We start from the raw sequence: 19,821 nt of genomic DNA, 5'->3' as shown, positions 1-19,821 counted from the left end.
ACTCTAGTGATGGGCCCTAAGCCCCATCCATCAAGGAAGATGAACAAATTAAAACATCCCTAACACCCGCCCTCTGATCGTCCACCTTACGTGCTAGTACTGGTCAACGCTCGCACACCAAGCTGACTGGAGCTTCCCCCTCAGCAGGCTCATTAGGGAAAACATCCTGACAGGCTCTCTCCCCCTTCTCTCTCAGTGTGTGTCCATGACTCCCACCTATTAGAATTTAAGCTCCTCAGGGGCACAGGCCTGGTTTTGCACATTTTAATATCTAGCACATAGTAGACACATAATACATGTTTGTTTAAAGAACAGAGAGCTTATTTACTTTTTTTGAAAAAATATTTATTTTTAGAGAGAGGAGAAGGGAGGAAGAAAGAGAAACATCAATGTGTGGTTGCCTCTCATGTGGCCCCCACTGGGGACCTGGCCCGCAACCCAGGCATATGCCCCGACTGGGAATCGAACCAGCGATCCATCGGTTTGCAGCCCACGCTCAATCCACTGACCTACGCCAGCCAGGTCCTTATTTACTTTTATAGCCACTGACTACCCTTCAGAAATAGGAAGTCAAAGACGGTCAATTAAAAAACCCTTGAAGCACCTCTGGGAAGAGCAGGCCCAGGACCATTGAGGGTTTGGAAGGACGGCATCCTGATGCCCACACGTCAGAAGTCACAGCCAGGCTGCAGTCAGGTTAGGCCTGCTACTAGAAGTCACTCCTGCTCTTCTATTCTAGTGCCACCTTTCCATGGGGGAGGCAGCTCCCTCTGGTGACAGGAAGGCCATGTGGACCGTCAGAGCCACTGGTTGGCACCCACCCTTCATTTGGCCTTTCTGAGATACTTGTGAGGTTCTACAATGTGGTTTCATCAGCACTGTTTTCAATTCTAACGTACATTTCCCTCAGATTACATAGCCCAGGTAATGAGCTCTCTTGGCAGGGACTCAATCCAGAGCCTAGGAGCCGGAGTAATGGATCCACACCGAAGTGGTCTAACTTTAGGTGGGATGAGAGACTAGAGTCCCCACCCCAACTGCAGTGGGAATGAGCACAATTACCTGTCCATTCTCCTCCCTAACCAGGTCCTGTCCTCCACGCACTCCAAACCCCACGAAGGGACTCTGGCCCAGAACAAACAATACCTCCCCAGGAGACATTACATCTCTATGCAGACCCTACAGTCTTCCATCGGCCTGTGCTTCCAACCGGGGGCCACTGCTGCCTCTAGATTTCTGGCAGATGGGTCAGTGGGGAAGGACAATTTGGAAAAACAGGTGAGCCTGCTATCAGCATGCAGAAGGATCTTTTTGGCTAGAACCTGTGCAGCTGCTTAAAGATCATGCCCTCCCTTTGGCCCACACACGCTTAAAATAAAATCCTTTCGTAGGCCCTGTGCTGCCGCCATACTTTGCCAACTGAAATAGCCAAATTCGAAGGGAAACTCCCATCTTATCAACCATCCTACAGTATTTGACACCACTGACCAAGCAGCTCAACACCACCCTCCCCGGGCTCCTCACCTGCTCCTCGGGTCGCTCCTCCTTCTCGACAGGCCGCTCATCACCTGACCCCTTCCATCTAGTGAGCCTCAAGGTTTTCTCCCACTGACCCTCTTCTAACTCATTACTTCCTCAACCACCAGCACATCCTGAATGCAAACCTGTATCTCAACACATGTGTACGAACTCTTCTGTGAGCTTCAGGATTTCAAGTTATCTCGTCCTAGACACTGCTGGGTGAGTATTTAGCGGCCGTGGAGTATTGGAGAGAAACACAGTCACTGCAGAGAGAGGTGCGCGTGAGCAGTGCCTCCTGGAACTGTACAACACGACACCCTGGAACGAGGTTCCCACGTGGCGAAGTGATTAGGGCTTTTCTGAAGTAAGAAGCAAGGGCTGAGGACTGTAACATTAAGTTTTAAAATTAATGATGGGTATACGGATAAGGAGCCTGAACTTAGAAAACCCTAGACCTAGTGGACCATTCAATATACCTCAAAACTTAAAAGAGGTGCTTTCAGGGGAAAAGTTTCCCCTAAACAGTGAACTTTTGGATTTTACAAGACAGTAAAATATTTTAAAGAATACTTTAGATATCTACCATGGACTGCTGACTTTATTTTTCTAAGAAAGGACATTTAAAACACAATTGCAGGGGACTAAATGATAATGGGAAAAAATACAATAAAGACTAAATTAAAGAATTTAAAAAAATAAACATGAAATACAATTGCAATTCACGAACACTACCATTTCACTGAAAATGGGTACTTGAACACACACAGAGAAGATTGTAACTTCAGAGTAAGGGACAGACAGAGGTAACTTTAAGGAAAGAGTACACTACGTTGCCTTGACTTCCCCATTGTCGCAGACCAGTGAAAAGTATCACAGATGACTGGTCCAAGGACACACACACACACACACACACACACGGGTGGGCAAAGTAGGTTTCCCGTTGTACGTACATGGAACAGAGTTTACTCCTGCATCATGATTGATTATTGGGTTATTTCCCGCAGAAACAACTGTAAGCCTCCTTGCAAATGGTGTAGGTTTTGGTTAAGAGGTTAGGGTACAGTTTCCCAAAGTGTGTTCTATGTAAAACATCAGTTTCCTACAATTCAAAAAAAAAAAAAAAGGGGGTTCCTTGGCCTCACGTATGAGAATGACTGCATCCTAGAGTTCCCTAATCTTAAAGATAATCTTAAAGATGCATGATGCTCATACTGTTATAATAAAGGTTCTGAATGCCTTTTGGTGAAGAAATGGGTTGACTCTGACACTGGAAGCATCTTATGTGTTGTTCTCCACCTGTAGTGGTCCCTGAGGACTCGCCTCGCACTCTGGCCACACTGGGAAGTCTGTTGGGACAGAGAGGAGCAGGTACAATTCAGAGGTGTTGAAGTTGATGTCTTAAAGCAGAAATGGTGCCCCAACTTACTTATTTTCACCACTGAGACAGAACCCCAACTAGTCAGGGTATGTATGGGCCTGCTGACTGAGCAAGCTGCTAAATCCTTTGTGGGATTTCTGACGCTCTCACACCCATCACTGACTGTTTTCCTGTTGGTGAGGCCCTTCCTGCAGAACAAAGAAGCCGCCTTTCTGCGCTAGGACTGGAGTGCTCAGAAGTGCCCCTGCTTATGGCAGTGAGAACGTTAGCGGTCACCTAGGAACTCGAACTGAAGGTGATGAGACCCATCGACTGAGACTTGAGGTCAACAGGGCAACCTGCCTGTGGAAAATAAGGCCCGAAGAAGGCCGGCCCCAGCACTACCGTTTCTCCAGCGTTTTCCCGGAGAGTGGGACCTGAGGCCACCTGAGGCCCCTCTCTGTCCCCGGCGTAGTACCTGCTGAGAGAGTGTCCTTGGCCTCTCGTGATCTAACCAAGGCACGTGGAGCTCAGTGTTGATGGCAGAAGAGCAACGTCGGTTTAATCTGGAAGCATTTTTACCTTAGAATGGAAGCTCTCTAAGAAAGGACCATGACTGCAGTGCCAGCCTGGACACAGGCGCACAACGACCGGGCATCTCTAACTGGACGAAGGTCTGGTCTGGCCCTGCTCTCACTTTGCTTCCTGTTTTGTGAAGGAACGGTAGAGACCACGAGAAGGATGACCCTGCCACTTAAAAGGGTTACTTTAGGGCAGACTCCCCAAATTCACACTTCAAAGCAACAGTGCTTTGTACTTAACAAAAAGGCAGTCTAGATACTGAATTAAAAAGGCATTTGGAATTTCCATAGAAATTCTACATTTGTAGGGAAAACATTCATTAGGTAGTTTTCTGAAGCAAGGTTAGGCCTAAAATAAAACGGCGCAAAGATACCAATTTAGGATATTGTTTCCCTGAGGATGAGACACTTTCAGGAAAGCCTACTGGAAACAGCCACGCTGTCGGTGCAAAAGTTGGGCGTTTTAGAAAGCTTAGAGCGTGCGCACCTGGGGGTGGGACTGTTTGCTCCGTGACCTGACCTCTGCTGACCCACAAGCCAGACCCAGGCTGGAACAGGGCCGCTTCCAGGAAACCCTTGCAGAGCCCGTCTGATGCAGCTCTCCGCGGGGCCCCGCAGCATGCTGGTTCCTGGAACAGGCCGCGGTGAACTTGTGAGGCGCCCCCCCTTTACCCGGGGCGGTCACACCAGTCCCACGCTGTCCCCTCTCTCCAGTTCTGTGTCATTCTTTAGCGCCTACCACCGTTAGGCGGTGCACAGGATATCATGATTGTCTTGCCACCACCTAAGACACGCCTCCCACGTAAGTTCCTTTGACGAACAACTGATGCACTGCCGACGCTGTCGGCCTCTTTCTTGCCTCAGCCCCGGGATGTATGCAAACACACCCAAAGCTGTGACATGCATACATCCGGGTGTGCTGCGAAGTTAATTCCGATAACCTCTTAAGGCTCCCATAATAAACCCCCGTGTGAAGTAAGACGACCTATGCCTGGAACTCGAGGAAGGCTCCGTCTGGCACTGGCAGCACGGGCACCGCACCTCCGTCACGAACCCCCAATGCCTGTCCCGCTGACACGGGCACTGACTGCTGATTGATGAGGCGGAAAGGCCAGGATTCAGCTTTTGAAGTTAGGGGAGCATCCCTCCCTTCTGGCTCCATCCCAGGTGAAAATCTCTGGGCAAAGGCAGGGCGGAAGGTGTGGGTGCCAAGGGAAGACAGAGCTGACGGCGGACTGACGGTCTCCTCCTGTGTACCAGGCACATGCCACAGCTGTTACTGACGCCAAGTACTTACATGGTATTCAGCAGAACTGACGGGACTTCCAGCCCTGAGAAGTGGCCTCGGAGGGAGGGAGCCAGCGCATCTGGAAAGAGATGTGGGGAGAAGGCTGTGAACCAGGGCTCCCAGCTCGTGTTCTTACTCCTCACAAACCGTCCTGTGGGCTGCCAGTTCCCGAGGGGCTGAGCAGCAGCATGGCCCTGCCCCCAGGCAACTTCTACACCCTTCATGAACAGAGGCCACGCTGTCAGGAGAACACCCACCTCCAGGAGCCCCGCTGGCCCTCCCTTTCAGAATTACCAGCGTGGCTAGGCTGAAGGGCAGGCCGCCCAAACGTTTCCTAGGCAGCATGTGGAAACATGGATCTGCTTTGATAAGGAAGGGGCAGGGCGTGCCACCAGCCGTGCCAGAGGTCTGGCTGGGACCGGAGACTCTGTCCCCATCCTTTTAGGAAAAAAGGGTCTGGCTTCTTGGCACCATGTGGTGTCTGGTACCCTGTGCCCTCTGCCCACCTCTTAGAGGGACCTGCAGCCCCATCCCTTCCACTAGGTTTCCAGAGAAGACAGGCAGCCCCAAACACAAATGGACTGAGTGATGCTTTGTCCACTGGGCAAAATGACAAATCTGCTTTAGCGGCTCAATATAATGTATTCTGCAGCAGACACACTTCTTCGCCAACAGATGAAGCATCATTCTGGTGGAAATGGAGGTGCAGGGGGCCTGAGGCCTGCAGGGCAACTCTGCAGATCCCAGTGGCTCCCGCCTCAGCGTCCAGGATCTTACAGGTGCAGAAATGAGCTGAGTCCTGGGTATCCCAAGGGACAATGCCCCATGGTTACAGGGCCCAGGGGGCCCAGGATCACTAGCTGTACTGATCTGACTCCTAAGTTGGCTAAGAAAGGGCCATAGAAAAGCCCACAATAGTATCTCCAGCCTTTTGCCTGCTCCCCACAAAGTCCTTGGAGTTCCCCCTACATACCTCCCTTCCCTCAATGGTTATTTCCTCTCAGGCTGTCAGTGCAGGGCATGGGGCTACCTCGGGTCTCTCTGCCAACCTGGGGTAGAGGCACCTGGTGTCCCCTCTCGGGAAATGTACCTCGCAGGACCACGGATGCATTCTGGGTGTCTGCCCACACTGGGTCCACCTCAGGGAACCCCCTGGGCCAGGGTGCATTCGAGGCCCTCTGAGGGACCACACCAGATTAGGTTACCAGCTCGAGTGGGACCCCAGATTGTCAGAGGGCAGAGCTGTGTTCCTCCAGAGCCGATAGCAGGCACTGAAGCTCGTTTAAGGCAGGGCCGAAGTATTTCAACACATGCACAATTAAAGAGACACGGGACCAGAAACTTTTCAAGCAGGCAGGCTAAAAAACATGTCACTTTGAGAATTTAGGGATGTATGCAGTAAAGGAGAGAAACAAAGAGGGGCAATGTGGGAGGCAGGAGGATGGGAAGGGAGAGGGAGGGGAGAGTACAGGCGAAGGGGGGAGGGGGCAGAAGGGAGGAGAGGGAGACAGAGACATAAAGAAAAAACGCGTACCTACCCATGGCTTATAGCTTTGTGCATCTGAATCCACTTGCTCACTAAGCAAAGGGCAGAGCTGGAGCTGCCTTCCTGAGACAGGTGGTAAAGGGCAGGGCGGGGCACAGCCCTGTGGCAGGTGGAGGGCTGGGAACCTAAACAGTGGAAGGGGGAGGGGTCTGTGTGCACCAGGGTTGGGAGGAGCAGTGGTGGCGGCTGGTGCTGCCTGGGTGTGGGGCTGGGGCACCGAGCCCATGATGCCAAGACATGATGGTGTTCACAGAGGAGACACAGGAAGAGCCGCAGGGTGGATGGCAGGAGTCTCGTGTCAGTGCAGGTGACTGCGAGAAGGAAGCCCTCATCTCCCATGGCCCACTCCAGCCTCTCGCGCTCTGGCCTCTTCCACCCACACAGCCCTCGCACTCTCAGTCACACACAGGCCTGCAGCTTGTGGACCAGAGCGCCACAGTCAGCCTGGTCTAGAACCCCCAGGCCCTCCAGGGTGACAGGCAGGCTGATTGGAGCTGTGGGGTTCAGGAAAAGGTGTGCTCAGCTGAGCAGAGGTGAAGTCGGCCAGCTGGCTGATTCTCAGGAAGAATGTGGAGGTGATGGAGTAAAGACAGGCCCTGAAATCCATCACTCTCGTGCCTCAAGGCCTGGAAACCACTGCGCTTGTCAAGAGGGCAGACTCTTCTCTCCGCATTCCAGACACCCACAGCTGCCTTTTCTTCCAGCTCCGAGGGTACATCTGCGCCCACCTTCCAGCAGAGGGCAGTGTCCCCAGGCCCAGCCAGAGCTTTTCATCAGCATTTCACATACACGGGTGGAGCCTCAGGGCTCCTATGGCAAAACAGGTTCAGGCTGGCCCAGGTGAACATGCGGTTCAGTGCTACTGCTGCCCTCTGGGGGAAAGCAGGTGGTTTACCCCTTACACCCACTTGGGCTGCCTGTTCTGCTGTGGTTTGGCCACAGGTGGCCACTCCGCCCATGGTGCAGGGGCTGCTCTGGGTGCATCACAAGCACTGGAGAAAGCCCCACTTCTCTGACTCCAGCTCTGCGGACAGCTCAGCAGGGACTCGGTCTACGTGCCTGACCTTCCAGGTAAGGCAATGATCCATCTGCAGGAAAATGCACGTGCACTCACACTCATACAAACGCACACTCACAATCCTGCATATGATTCTAGGGGCTTCTGAAGTCCCTGAAAGAACCTCTAACACGGTATCTATAGCCCAAACACTGATCATTTCCTTGTGCCAGAGACTGCTAAGCACGTCACAAGCGTTGTGACACACCGTAGTGAGTAAGGAACAGGGAGGCCCTGGGACACTTCTCCACTAGAACTTAACAACAGTGACAGCTATTCCTATTACAATCCTGCGGCCACACTGCCTGTGACTCTATCACCAAACTTCAGAACTGGTCTTCTAAAACGGACCCACTGAGGCCTCTGACACCTCAGCGTGGGACAGCTCCTGTGGCTGGTGGAAGACTGGAAGGAGCAGGAGAGCACCCAGCAAAAAAATAACTCAGAGCAAAAATAAAGTGGAATGCTGGAAAAAGTACTAACTATCCATAAAGATAATTTTCATGAGCAAACTAATTCAGGCCCAGAGGATTAAAATACAGACGTGACTTTCCCACAGTGCTGCCAAGGACAGGAAGACCCGGCCCGGGGACAGCAGGCTGTGAGGAGCATCGTGTGCGGCACGCACAGCAGAGTTACTTGCACTGTGCCGTTCCCTTTCAAGCCACTGACTCCCACTGTCACACTTGCCTTTAGAGAGAATCACAAGGCATCCTTACCAGTGCCTGGCTCAATTACGGGAGCTATTAATAATTGCACCCCTGGGTTTAGCCATTTTCTTCCCTGTGGAGTAAAGGGGTAAGTCTAGACCTCTGGTTCTTGGGGTGTGGTACCCAGACCTTCAGCACCTGCATTTAACAAGCCCCCCGCCCCCCCGCCCGCCCCACTCCCAGGCAACAATGATGCACGTGCTCCAGTCTGAGAGATGCTGTCCTTGCACAAGGGTTCCGAAAGCGCGGCCAGCAGGAGGCTGGAGGAGAAGCCCACAGCCTGAGGGGTCTGGGAGGGGCACAGTCTCCCTCCAGCAGACCTAGATGCACACTACTCGTTTTAAAGCTGAGAAGTTCCACAATAAAGAAACCTGTTTGACTTGCTTGAACCCTGGGTTCTCCAAGTTTATCTGACCACAGAATCTTTTCATTATGTAACAGCTAATAATAATTGTGGGTGTTGAGAAATGTTGGTCTGGAAGGCCCCATCCAGTGGTGACGTTTGTTGGATGTCCCCACTAGATGGGACACTACTTAGACCTGGAAGACCACCAGACCAGCAGGTGCCCGGGACATCTAATCTATGAGAAGCAGTGAAGACTGGCTTCCCGTTCCGAATGCAGCTGCTTCATAACAGTGCAGGCTTCCCCAGCACCTCGTTCAGAGCCAGACTCTCCCTGCTTTTCAAGGCGTGCATATTCTTGGGCAGGTTTCTACTGCTGGCCCTAAGAGGTGTCCCTGAGTGTCCTGCCAGGGCTTTCCCGAAAGCCGCCACTCACACACAGTCACAACGAACTCTGGCCCACCCACTTCAGGGCCAAGGACTGGAGCCCTAGAGCAGCGCCACCAAGCCACACCCGCCAGGTCCCCCTGCAAACTCTGCTGGAGGCTGCCCAGCCAGATGCATCCGCGCCTCATCCCAGAAACCCCACACTCACCGAGTACACTGAGGTGTGCAGTACAATAAAGATGAGCCTCTTTAAGGCACTAACTACAGGGTTCTTTTAAATAGTAACTCTCCCCATTCCTAAAAAAAGCATTCACCAAAACTGGAAACACTTTTCAGGAATTTTGTTTCAAGAAATAAGGTCCACTGGCGGGCGATCACTCTGAAACGGAACATCCACCCCATACTCTTCCTTCCACAAGTTGCCCCTGTCCAGGTAAATGGTCAAGGCTCACGTGGAGTGGCTCAGAGGTTAAGGCTGCCATCCCATCCAACTGAGCCGCTGGGGCGGAAGGCCTGGCTGGAGAAGGCCATGCTGCAGCCCAGCCCCGGGCTCCCACAACCCTCCCCATCCAAACAGGCACTGCTGAGGTCTGCGCTGGGCAGGAACCACATCTACACCCCAACCATGAGGTCCTGGGCCTGGGAACACCTCCTGCTAAGACCAGCCACAGTTGGGCTTAATTAAACCTAAGCCTTCAGGGATAGTCTCTCTCCTGGGCTTTTAGACTCTCTTCCTGTCTGTCCTGAGCACAAGCCAGGCCCTTACTGCCAAGCAGGCATGTGCAATGTGCTCAGACACCCCACAAGTTCACTCGGGACGTCGCTCGGGTCGAGGGCACCCAGGCGTATAATGCTCTGTGTCAGGTTTAAGTCCACAGCGGTTGCCTGTCATCCATATTTAATTGTGTCAGTCTGTTAATTTTTAACTATGTTTGCCATCGAGGGCCATTAGAGGTCCCCCCAGGAGCCGAGCTCAGTGAAGCGAGAACTTCGTGGCAGAGTGGATGAGGCTCGAAGTCGGGGTGTCCCACTTTCCCACCCTGCCACTGAGCGCTGGCTTCCCCACCAGCAGTGCAAATCCTGAATAAAACATGATCCCACTTGGACTTGATTTTCCTTTTTGCCCCTGTCACAATTGGCTTTCTTCAAGAAGTTCACTTTCTATTTATGAAGGTTACATTTTATAATCCCAGAGTTTCTTTGTAGCCTTGGTTTCATTTCCAAAGCAGTTAGAACTCACATACGTCCAGTGGTATCTGGGTGCCTATTCCTGCGAACGGAAGCCTAAGGCCCTGGGAGGACGGCCATCTGCCCGAGCCAGAGCTGGGGCCTCGCCTCCGCACACACCACTGCCACCGCCACCGTTCTGCCCTGGCTCCAGCTGCCTCTCTCTCTACAAGGCACGGAGCCTGGGCCCTCATGTTTCTCTCGGCAGGGTCTTGTGTCCCTGCACCCTAACCACTTCTTCAGCTACTGAGGGAAGGCGCAGGAGCCTCTGGGCCATGCCAAGTCAAGGTCTGACAAAAAGAAGAATGGAAGGGCTCATTTAATAATTACTAGACTATACCAAGCATTTTACTCTTTCCCTCAATAAATAACCCCATGAAGGAGGTGTTCATTCTTCCTTCTTATAGATGAAAAAACTGAAGCTCAGTGAGACTGAAAAAGCTTGCCTATAATCCCAAAGTGAGCAGAGTGGGTAGAAATAGCCATTAGAATGGAGCCTGTTTGAATTTAGAAGCCCGAGTCCCTATAACCTGTCTTGCTGGGCAGAGGGGGCTCACTAACAGCACCTGCCATGACTCACGGAGACTCACGGACGGGCTCTTCCTGCCAGCGAGGGCAGGGAACACAGAAAAAGGGCCCAGGAAGTTCAGCCTTACGAAGGACAAAATGAAACCTGCTTAAGAAACCTAGAAAACAGTGCACCACCCAGTGAAGGCAACCCTGCTGCCCCCACCATCAGGGTGCTCTCCTACGTTGGGATAAGCGACCCTGGACAGGGCCATAGCATGGGGACTGACCCTGGTTTCCGAACAGGTACGGCCAAAAGCTGCCCAGCGTAGGCTATTCTGGCCACAACACCAGCAGCAGCAGCAGCTCTGGCCAAAGGCACAACTAGCCCACCAACATGGATGAATGACTGGAACTGCTTCTAGGAGGCCAGGGCAAATGTTTCTGTCTCACTTCCTTAGTAGGGGGCTCCTTAGTTCTCCAAATGCAGAAAGCAAAGGGGAGGAACAGGCAGGGATGGGGAGGGGATTTGCTTGGCTAGCAGGGGGATCCCCTGAGGCTCAACCACAGGCCCTGAAGAGAATTACCTCCCAAGGCACAAGATGTGACCACCACCTAGAAACGAGGCTGGTGAAGTGCAAGAAGAACAAGCCAGAAACCCAGGAGGAATGGGCTGCTGACCTGGGCGCTTCTCTGAGGCAGTCTCTCTGATAGGAAAGCAAGATAAGGCAGCAGTGGAAAGTTCAGGGAGAGTGGAAATGAGTAAAGCAAACACACTACCCATCTGGTCTCTCTGGGACTCAGCTGTTTCCTGCTCTTGATCTACTTCCTGTAGGGGAGAAGTTTGCTGCTGGCAGGCGTGTCTGGCCTAGCTGTGGGCGGACTTCCCCTGGGGATAAGTTTGCCCAGTGCTGTCCCTAGATGGCATCGGCTGCTGTCACTGAGGGCTCCCTCACCTTGCTCACTGTCCCCCATTCCTTCTTTCCGGCCTCGCGCCTTCCTGCCTTGCAGCCTGTCGGTGTTGTCAAGATGGGCAGACGGCCCTGGTCTGCACACCACAGCCTTGTGGGTGGCCAGTCCTAGGCTTCCTTCTCTTCCCTGAAAATTCAAATGCTCCTTAAAAGGCTAATGGTAACTAAGCCCTTACTGTGTGCCAGGCACTCTTTTAAGAGTTTTACACGACAGACTGTTAGTCCCACTTTACTGAAGCTCAGAGAGGTTAAGGAACTTGTTCAGTCAAGGTCACACAGCATAGGTAAGATGGTCAAGCCACGTCTGCCCAGTCCACTCCATAACCCACACTTTCAACCCTGTGTTACCACCAGCGACTCAGAGGTCTCCTGAAGGGCACAGGCCAGGCCTCATGGAGCAGGCAGGGAAACAGCCAAGGAGAAGGGACCAGGAAAGGCAAGAGGCTCTGGGCTCCTAATAACGGGGAGACGCACCACCTCATGCTCACATTGCCTGGTCTCCCTGACCCGTCTCCCACAAGGGTTAAGATGCTCTTAGATGACCAGAAAGCTGAACAAAACCAGAAGCAACGTCTTAGCATGTTCAGGAGTGCCAAGGGTGGTTTCTCCTCACAGCCTGACCTTCAGAGCTGCAGGATTAGACATACAAGCAAAAGCCAGAGGATTAACAGTTTCATTTATACTGAAAACGGAAAGCCCTGGGTTGAAAAGCCCCCGAGTTAACAGCAGTCCTTCAGAGCTGTGCTCTCCCGAACTGTCAGAGGCCCTGGCCACGGGAAGACAGCAAACACACCTTTGGGAGAGCTGGGCCTCAAGGTCAAGGGGTTAAGGGCTGATGCCACCTGTGAGGCACGTAAGGCCCCGAACCTCATGACTCCTCCCTCACTTTGGCTGGCTAGGTGCTGAGGCTGCCTCTCAAGGGTCCCGGAGGTGCTTTATTCGCCAGTCCCCCTGCAGGATCAGCCACCATTAGAGCACTGGCTCTGCCTTCTGAACCGGAGGAGGATGCTGAGACGAGAGTCCTCCTGAGTCCCAGCCGGTGACCGGGCTGGCGCAGGGCTGCCACGCCGCCGGGGCTGTGGGCTCACGCAAGTCCACTCACACTGCCCTGCACCCTGCTTCCCTCAACACCCTCCTTTCTCATGGTCTCTGTACTTAACTGATACCCCATCCCAAAACAGATGTTCTTGCATCTTCCTCCCCTCAGTATTCTCTATAGTGACAGAGAATATACTTAATCAAACATTTGAAAAAAAAAAAGTTTTAAAATGCAGTTCTTGGAGGTCCACACAGTGCTGCTCAGTGAGTGCCTGGACGTGGGGGCAGCGGCGGGCCCAGCCCTACCATCGGGCCGTCCACAGACCAGTCCCAGGCCCCTCTCCCCCCTGTGGTCTGTCTCCTCTACTTGCTGTCTCTTTTCCCATGGCCTGTTCATCTATTTATTTTGGATTTAACCTTTAAATTTTTCCAGTGTGTCATACGGGATCTCCCAAGGGGCATGTCTTGCCCCCGGGGAGTCTGTGTTATGATTTGACAACCTTTGTTCATGTGCAGGTGATGGATCTAAGTCCAAGTCCAAAGCCGCCGAGCAGCCCTGTGAGAGGATCTGCTATTGTTCAGGGCCGAGGAGGCCTCTGAAGAGCAGGTAGCCAGGACTTGCCCTTCAGTCCTACTTACCTGCCAAGGTTCTGGCCCAAGCACAGGACCTGGTGAAGGGCACACAGCGTTCTGTCCCAGAATGTAGTGAGGACCGTGCTTTACTGACTCTCCCACTGACCCCACAGCAACAAGGCAAAAGGCAAAAATGAATGCGGACTTAAATGCCGAGATGTGTGACTAAGAGGTGACAGAACAGCTGGGTGTCCTCTTCAGAGTACCATATTCCAAAAGGCCACGGAGGACAACTTCCTCTCCTGTTCGCAGGGACTTACACAATGTAGCTAATAAATTTCAAATACCAATGACCTTGAAAATAAACAGGATGATCGTGTCTAAAAATATTAATGATCTTCTTAGAAATCAAATGTTTGCTGCACCAAGTAGTTTTTCATCTCAATAAAAATAAGGCAAATTTGGGGCCTAGAGCCCTACCACCATATCCAATAATTCTTTTTTAAAAAATGGAATTTGATATCAAGTTAAGTATCTTCGATTTGGAGACAGAGGCACAAGGCCACCGCCTGAAGGCGGGGCAGAACTAGACATGTGGTACGGCTCGTTTTCCAGAAGTTTCTGTCTCCTCGCTCCTCCTCCTTCTCGAAAGGGTGGACAACCAGAAAACATACTGTTTGCTTCCAACAGGCTTCCACTAGCTACACATAACATCCCGCTGAAGCGAGGTCTCCTGGTGGATGCGACCCATGGATGCCAGACCGAGAATCTTCCAATTCGCAGCTCAGGATGGTCTGGGAGCCCAAGAAGACAGGAGCAGCAGCAGGAAAGCCTCAGCTCGGGGCTGCCTCCCCAGGCGGTCCAAGTCCTTCTCCCACAGAAGGGGCACTTAGCGTCGCCGGGCCCACGTCCCCCACCACCTCGGCCAGAGACACCCCCTTAGCTCCAGCATCACGTCATCACAAAAACAAAACGCTGCAGTCTCCTTGAGATCGTTTTTGCTCTGATTAAAATTTTTATTGAATTCTCTCAAATGTTATCAAGAAATAGTTTTGGCAAAAGGGGGGGCGGAAATAGCTAACAAGCAAATTCAGCCTGGGAGCTCCCTCTGCTGGTCTGCAGTAGGTTGATACGTTACAAACATATTCCCAGAGACAAATCTAATTTGCTGGAGGAGTGGACAAAAGACAGGTGTGTTGGGCTTTGCCTCAGGACAGAAACACTAGAAGAAAAAAAAAATCCATGTCTCAAAATAGAGCACAACATTGCTGAGAAAAGCAAAATAATATAAAAGCTTCTCCAAAGATATATAGTAAGACTTCTAAGACAAAATGGGATTCTCAACTATGGGGATGCTCCGTGGGGTCTCCCCACTGCTCTACCTCCAGGTCATGACAACTCTCTCAGGCCCTTTGGTGAAGGTTAAGTTCTGGTTCCCTTGTCTTTGCCTCCAAGTCTCTTCTTACAGGCTTCTCATCTACTTAGAGGAGAAAGGTCCCAGGAGTCACTGGAGTGAGGCCTTCTCAAAATTCCATCAAAGATCAGGTCTTTGGAGAGCCAACACTGAGGCGGGGGAAGAGCAAGGCCCAAAAGTCAGGTGACCTGGCTCTAGTCAGGGCAGAGCCACTTGCAACTCTGGGTGACTCTCCATCTTCTCCGGTCTGTTTCCTCATCTGTGAAACGGGTCAGACCAGTTGATCGGTAAAGCCTCTGCCAATTTGTTCTACGGTGCTCATGTTGGACAAGGAAATTTAAGAAACCATATTTGTTCACCAGTCTTTAAGATACAGAACCCAAGCTTGCACTGGGAATGACTAGAAGCGAGAAGTGGGGTTGAGCACAAGGGCCTCACTGGGATCAGAGGACAGTTCCACCGGCTCTAGGACCGACGTGGCAGAGCCAGGTGGCTTCCAGGTCGGGGAAGCTTCCAGATCAAGGAAGAGCTCACAGGGGAAGGTGCCACCCAGGGCCACACATCCCATTAGGTCACATGGCTGAGCCCACCCAGTCTCAGCCCTGTCTCTCACTGCCTTCCTCACAGCAGCGTGGGCTTCCTACTCACAGGACTCTCAGCCCCTCTTCTCACCACACCCCTAGACGCCACTTTCCGTGTCATCCGTTATGTGACAGAGGTAAGGGCAGATTACCCAGGTGTTATGGCCGAAAGCCACTATTCCCAGGCCTTCCTGGCCACTGTCAAGTCTCGCTCTCCCAGGGCAATGGTGAAAGGCTTTGTGCTGACTACCCAGAGCCGTGGACATTCAAGGGCCTGTGAACTTGGCTCTTTCCTGGTGTTTATTACACTCGCCTGAACTATCAACTGATCCAGGTCCAGACCATCTAGCAGGAGGAAGAGGTGGGAGAGGGGGACACATGACCACAGATGGCAGAGGAAGGGCACATGGGGCACAAAGAAGAGAGGCTCTCTGGGTTATTCCTTATCATCTAAAAGTCACCTCTGAGCCCACTCTGAGCAGGCAGGTGGCAGAAGATATCCACAGGCCGGTCCCTTCTCCCTGTACCTGCCATCTCCAGGGTGACCAGGCACTGACAAGGACAACAGGTAAAGACAGCAGGGGACGGAGAAGGGAAAAAATATTTTAACAGCATAGCCAATCTGTTGCAGGGATGGGTATCAGCCTGCTACTTTATTTTCTGCACCAAGTACCAGCTACATTTCCCCCCACTACTCACACTGCCTGCTGCCTCCCGCCCCGCAGAGGGAAATCCCTCGGGACCCGGCACCAAGGCTGTCTGTGTGTAGTCTAGTCTGCCTGCCCGGTGCCTGGGAAGCCAGGCTGTCAAATGCACACATGGAGCACTGACAGCTCAGCAGAGAGAGAATGGAAGGATGGACAGCCCACAGCACTGCTGGCCACACGGCCATGAGAGCCCTTGCTGGGGCCACTTGTAGGGTCTTACACAGTGCGGTGGGTTCTACACAACATCAGAGTTTTACGTCAGAAGGAACAGTACTCTGGGAAGCTGTTTATTTCACCCAGCCCTATAAATGAACATTAAGCAAAACAAACGAACAAAAACCCCACCTGTCCATGGCAACATTTTTTTAAAAACCAGGCTTTCTTGCTTTTAGGAGTTACACATGCAGTTAGACAAATGAAATCTTTACTCTTTCTATCTGATTTGCTATTGATCACTTTTAATTTTAATACTGATTATTACCAGTTGTACTAAAAGCAAAGCTTTTCTCTCTAAGGGGAGAGAAAGGGTTGGTAGGTAAGCAATAGTCGTTGTGAAAAAACAAGTTTGTTTATTAAATTCAGGCTATTCCTAACTTAAAAAGGACCCTTGATCTCTCAGGTAATGTAGGCTCCCAACTTTCCCCTTTGGTCACTAGATCTCAGAGAACACGAGAGCAAAATCTCTCCACACTCAGAAACACAGACACGTAACTCCTGCGACAAGTGCACACGTCCCTCTGCAGCCCCTCCACACGACAAGGCACACGCATCTACGCTCCGGTGACACCCTCTCGCTGGCTGGGAGCTGGGGAGGTCCTCTGGGCCCAGTGTCTCGTGTGTGATATGAGGTGAGATCATTAAGGAAGACAGAGGTGTCGTATGGGGCAAACATCAGGCAGTGGGTGATAACATTGCTGTCAGATGATCCTCAGACGTCCTGGAGGAGTGTCAGCTTGATTTAGAGGGGATCATTAATCTCCCAAAGGTGGATCTGTTAGCTGGATAGGTGTTAGTTGTATGGTGTGCTCTGGGGAACCAGGTTTGAAAGGACTGGTGGTGGAGTGAGTGAAGTCGTGGCCGATGGGTATAAATTACCTGGGCATGCAGTGAAGCGGGATAGGTGAAAGCAGGAGGAGGTAGAGCAGGCGCTAACTCCGCTGGGTACAGAGGGTACGGGGCCCACACTTCAGGGCTACTGGGGTAAAGTGCAGGCACTGTGAGCTCATCTGCAAGAAAAGAATAAGGGAAGAGTTAGTGGTTATCAAACAGCTGGTTTCAAATCAGAACAAAACACCCAGTAACCCCAAGCCCCAATCAATGCCAGAAGCCAAATTACTCTCATTCTTTTAATAACCTGTCGGCTTTGGTCCCCAAAGTCTGAGCAAGTGGATGGGAAACACACAATAAGAGAGCAGTAAGCCTCTGCTGCCTGCCTGGTCTGCTCAGAGGCCAGGCCAGGCTCTCCCCGGGACACTGTGATGTCTTTCCAACTGGAGCTGGGGACCCACAGACAGCGGGGAGTTCCTGTACGAAACAGTGAATGTGGTGGTGGTCGGTCCTCAAAGGGAAGGAGGAAGAACAAGCAGCAGCAGGAGGTGTCTCATGAAAATCTGCTGCAGAGTCTTTGGGAGAACAACAGATTCCTGGAAGGGTCCCAACAGACCAGAAGAACTGGAGGGCTTTTCTGCTTATCAGTATAATTAGTAGACAAATAAACTGTGATCATCAAACATTTTACATTGGACGCTCAGAAGCACAGAACCAGACATTGTGCCTACACAGCATGCAAGTTGTTAAAAATTCAGAGAACAGAAATAAAAAGCCTTGAGTATCCTGATTAAAGCTGAGGCCAAAAAGATGCAAATAGGAACATTCCCAGGTGTCGTTTACACTGACTACAATTTTCTAGGGAAAAGAAGTGAGTCGTTGTCAACTGACTGGTCTAAACGTCCCTGGTGCAGCTCCAATCCCATTCAGGTCAAGCTGCAGCTTTCCAAGTTGAAGGGCAAGTGTCTGAGCCTCAGAAAGCATCAGGAAGCAAACCAGTACAGTAACAGCAAACACGAGGGAGCATCTCGACAGAGGCAAAAATAACATCAGTCAATAGTTATGAATCTGAACGCTGTGAGGCATCTCGATAGGCGCTTTTATCACCTGTCAAAATCTGAAATCAAGTAGGTCAAGGATGCTCCCCAGCATGCTGAGGGAGTCAGGAAAGGGTGACTTGATAAAGCCATTAGTGACTTTCCAGAAGTCTACAGCGTGTGTGAGCCAAGGAGAAGAGAGTCACTTCCCTCCTTCCACCACCTAAAAGGCCACCCTGCCCACCTGCTCACTGCAGGCCTCCCTCCTGCTTGCAGTCCCCACCTCTCTGGCTCTGGTTTTCAGCATGGGAAGGAGGTGAGAAACAGAAAACGGCTTTGCTGAGTGTAAAGTGGAGCCTCTGGGGGCCAGGGGTGGGCAAGGGTTTCCAGAGCCAGCCGGCAAGGCAAGGGCAATGGAGCCCAGAGCTGGCTGGTGACCACCCCTTCAGAGGGATCCTGACAACACGCTGTGATACGCTATGCTCGCCAGCTGCATCCCCAACACCCTCAACAAGGCAGTTAAGACGACCTCCTTGGCACTTGGTGCTGGGGACACACACTGCTTGGGTGTCTCAGTTGGAGGGCCTAGGCCAAAAGCGGGAACGGACAGTTCTTCCTAGGGGAGGGAAACAGCAGCAGCATAAGCCCCTTGACAAGGACCAGGTCTACCCCGCCAGAGCAGGGCGCGGGGGTCTGTGGGTCCTGTAAGGAAACTCCTCGCAGGGGCTGCGAGAACGCGCACAGACCGCCGTTTCCTGTCACAGTGAGACCACAAGATTTCCCTCAGAGCAGGTCCTGTGGGAGCTCAGCGCCTGGAAACTAAGTGCTGCCAGAACCAGTGCCTTGGACTGAAACAACCGTTCTCAGGAACGACATGCTGTTATTGCTGTTGTTACTTCAGCTACCATGCTATTTTAAGACATTCGGAGTCTTTTCAAAAAGTCAAGAGAGTCCCAAGCCCCAGCACACGCAGGTCCGCAGCTGCCACGCTCACCCGGCCCCACTGTGATGGCAGAGGCCTAGCCCCCACGGAGGGCCACGGTCCTCATCCAGCTGCCCGGCAGCAACCGGCAGAGTGGGGGCTTCGACCTGATCAAGGCATGCTTCTTAAGAAAAGTTTTAAGACTGAAATGCCTTTTAAGATACCTGATCCTAGAGAGAGAAAGAAATAATGGATATGAGGGGGAGTCGGTATTTCAGGCTCAGCCTAATGAATGTAATTTATGATTTCCAGATATTTCCACATTTTTATCTTAAAGCATTGCTTCCCATTGGGTCTATAATGAAAGTTAGAGAAAATTCACTAGGTTTCATTTGCACAAAACCTAGCCCGGCAGGATGCAGGGTTTGCTTCCAAATCCCCGACACCAGGGGTGTCAAACTCATTTTCACTGGGGGCCACATCAGCCTCGCGGTTGCATTCAAACAGCAGGACTGTATAAATGTAACTACTCCTTAACGGTTAAGCAAGAGCTCAGCTACCACTGGGTAGAAACAAGGTGCGGGGTCGGATTCGGCCCGCGGGCCTTGTGTTTGCCACCTCTGCCCTAAGCCCGAAGCTGCTGAGTAATGCTGTAGTCATGTGGTAAAGCCGAGGCCTGGGAGATTGGGGTGAACCTGCACTTGGTAAATCTGTGCACATGTCATCATATCTCCCCCTCTCCTCTTGTGAAGGAATCAGAAGGAGTTACTATGAACGCTGAGAGGCACGCAGCACGCCGTGGGCTGGTCGGGAAGAGGGTCGGTGGGCTCACAATGAGTCAGCGGAGACGCTCTGTGCTGCTGAGCACTGGGAGAGCAGGAGGAGCGAGGGTGCTGTCTAACGCGTTCACGAGGACCCCGGTCTTACGCAAGCCTGCACCCTGGGCCGGCTCTGAGACCAGCTACGTGATGTGTAATAACACTTGTTGTATTGAATGATACCCAGTG

The 19,821-nt window shown here is 51.9% G+C and overlaps 1 protein-coding gene across 3 annotated transcripts in view; it reads right to left on the bottom strand.

Moving 5' to 3' along the window:
- RBPMS (RNA binding protein, mRNA processing factor) overlaps positions 1-19,821 on the bottom strand; it is a 167,307-nt gene that overhangs the window by 10,902 nt on the left and 136,584 nt on the right. For 2 of the 3 annotated variants that reach the window (XM_053916731.1, XM_053916733.1), the window contains 3 exons: positions 16,904-17,034; positions 13,173-14,328; positions 4,757-4,826 (listed from right to left, as the gene is read on the bottom strand). In XM_053916731.1, coding sequence (XP_053772706.1) covers positions 14,197-14,328; positions 16,904-17,034 — 263 coding nt within the window. In that variant the 3' untranslated portion in view covers positions 4,757-4,826; positions 13,173-14,196. The remainder of the gene's footprint in view (positions 1-4,756; positions 4,827-13,172; positions 14,329-16,903; positions 17,035-19,821) is intronic. The other variant, XM_045197190.2, reaches the window with a different exon arrangement.

The sequence above is a fragment of the Desmodus rotundus genome, chromosome 13 (assembly GCF_022682495.2).
Source record: "Desmodus rotundus isolate HL8 chromosome 13, HLdesRot8A.1, whole genome shotgun sequence".
Classification (NCBI taxonomy): Eukaryota; Metazoa; Chordata; class Mammalia; order Chiroptera; family Phyllostomidae; genus Desmodus; species Desmodus rotundus.
This window is presented reverse-complemented; position numbering and strand designations above follow the sequence as displayed.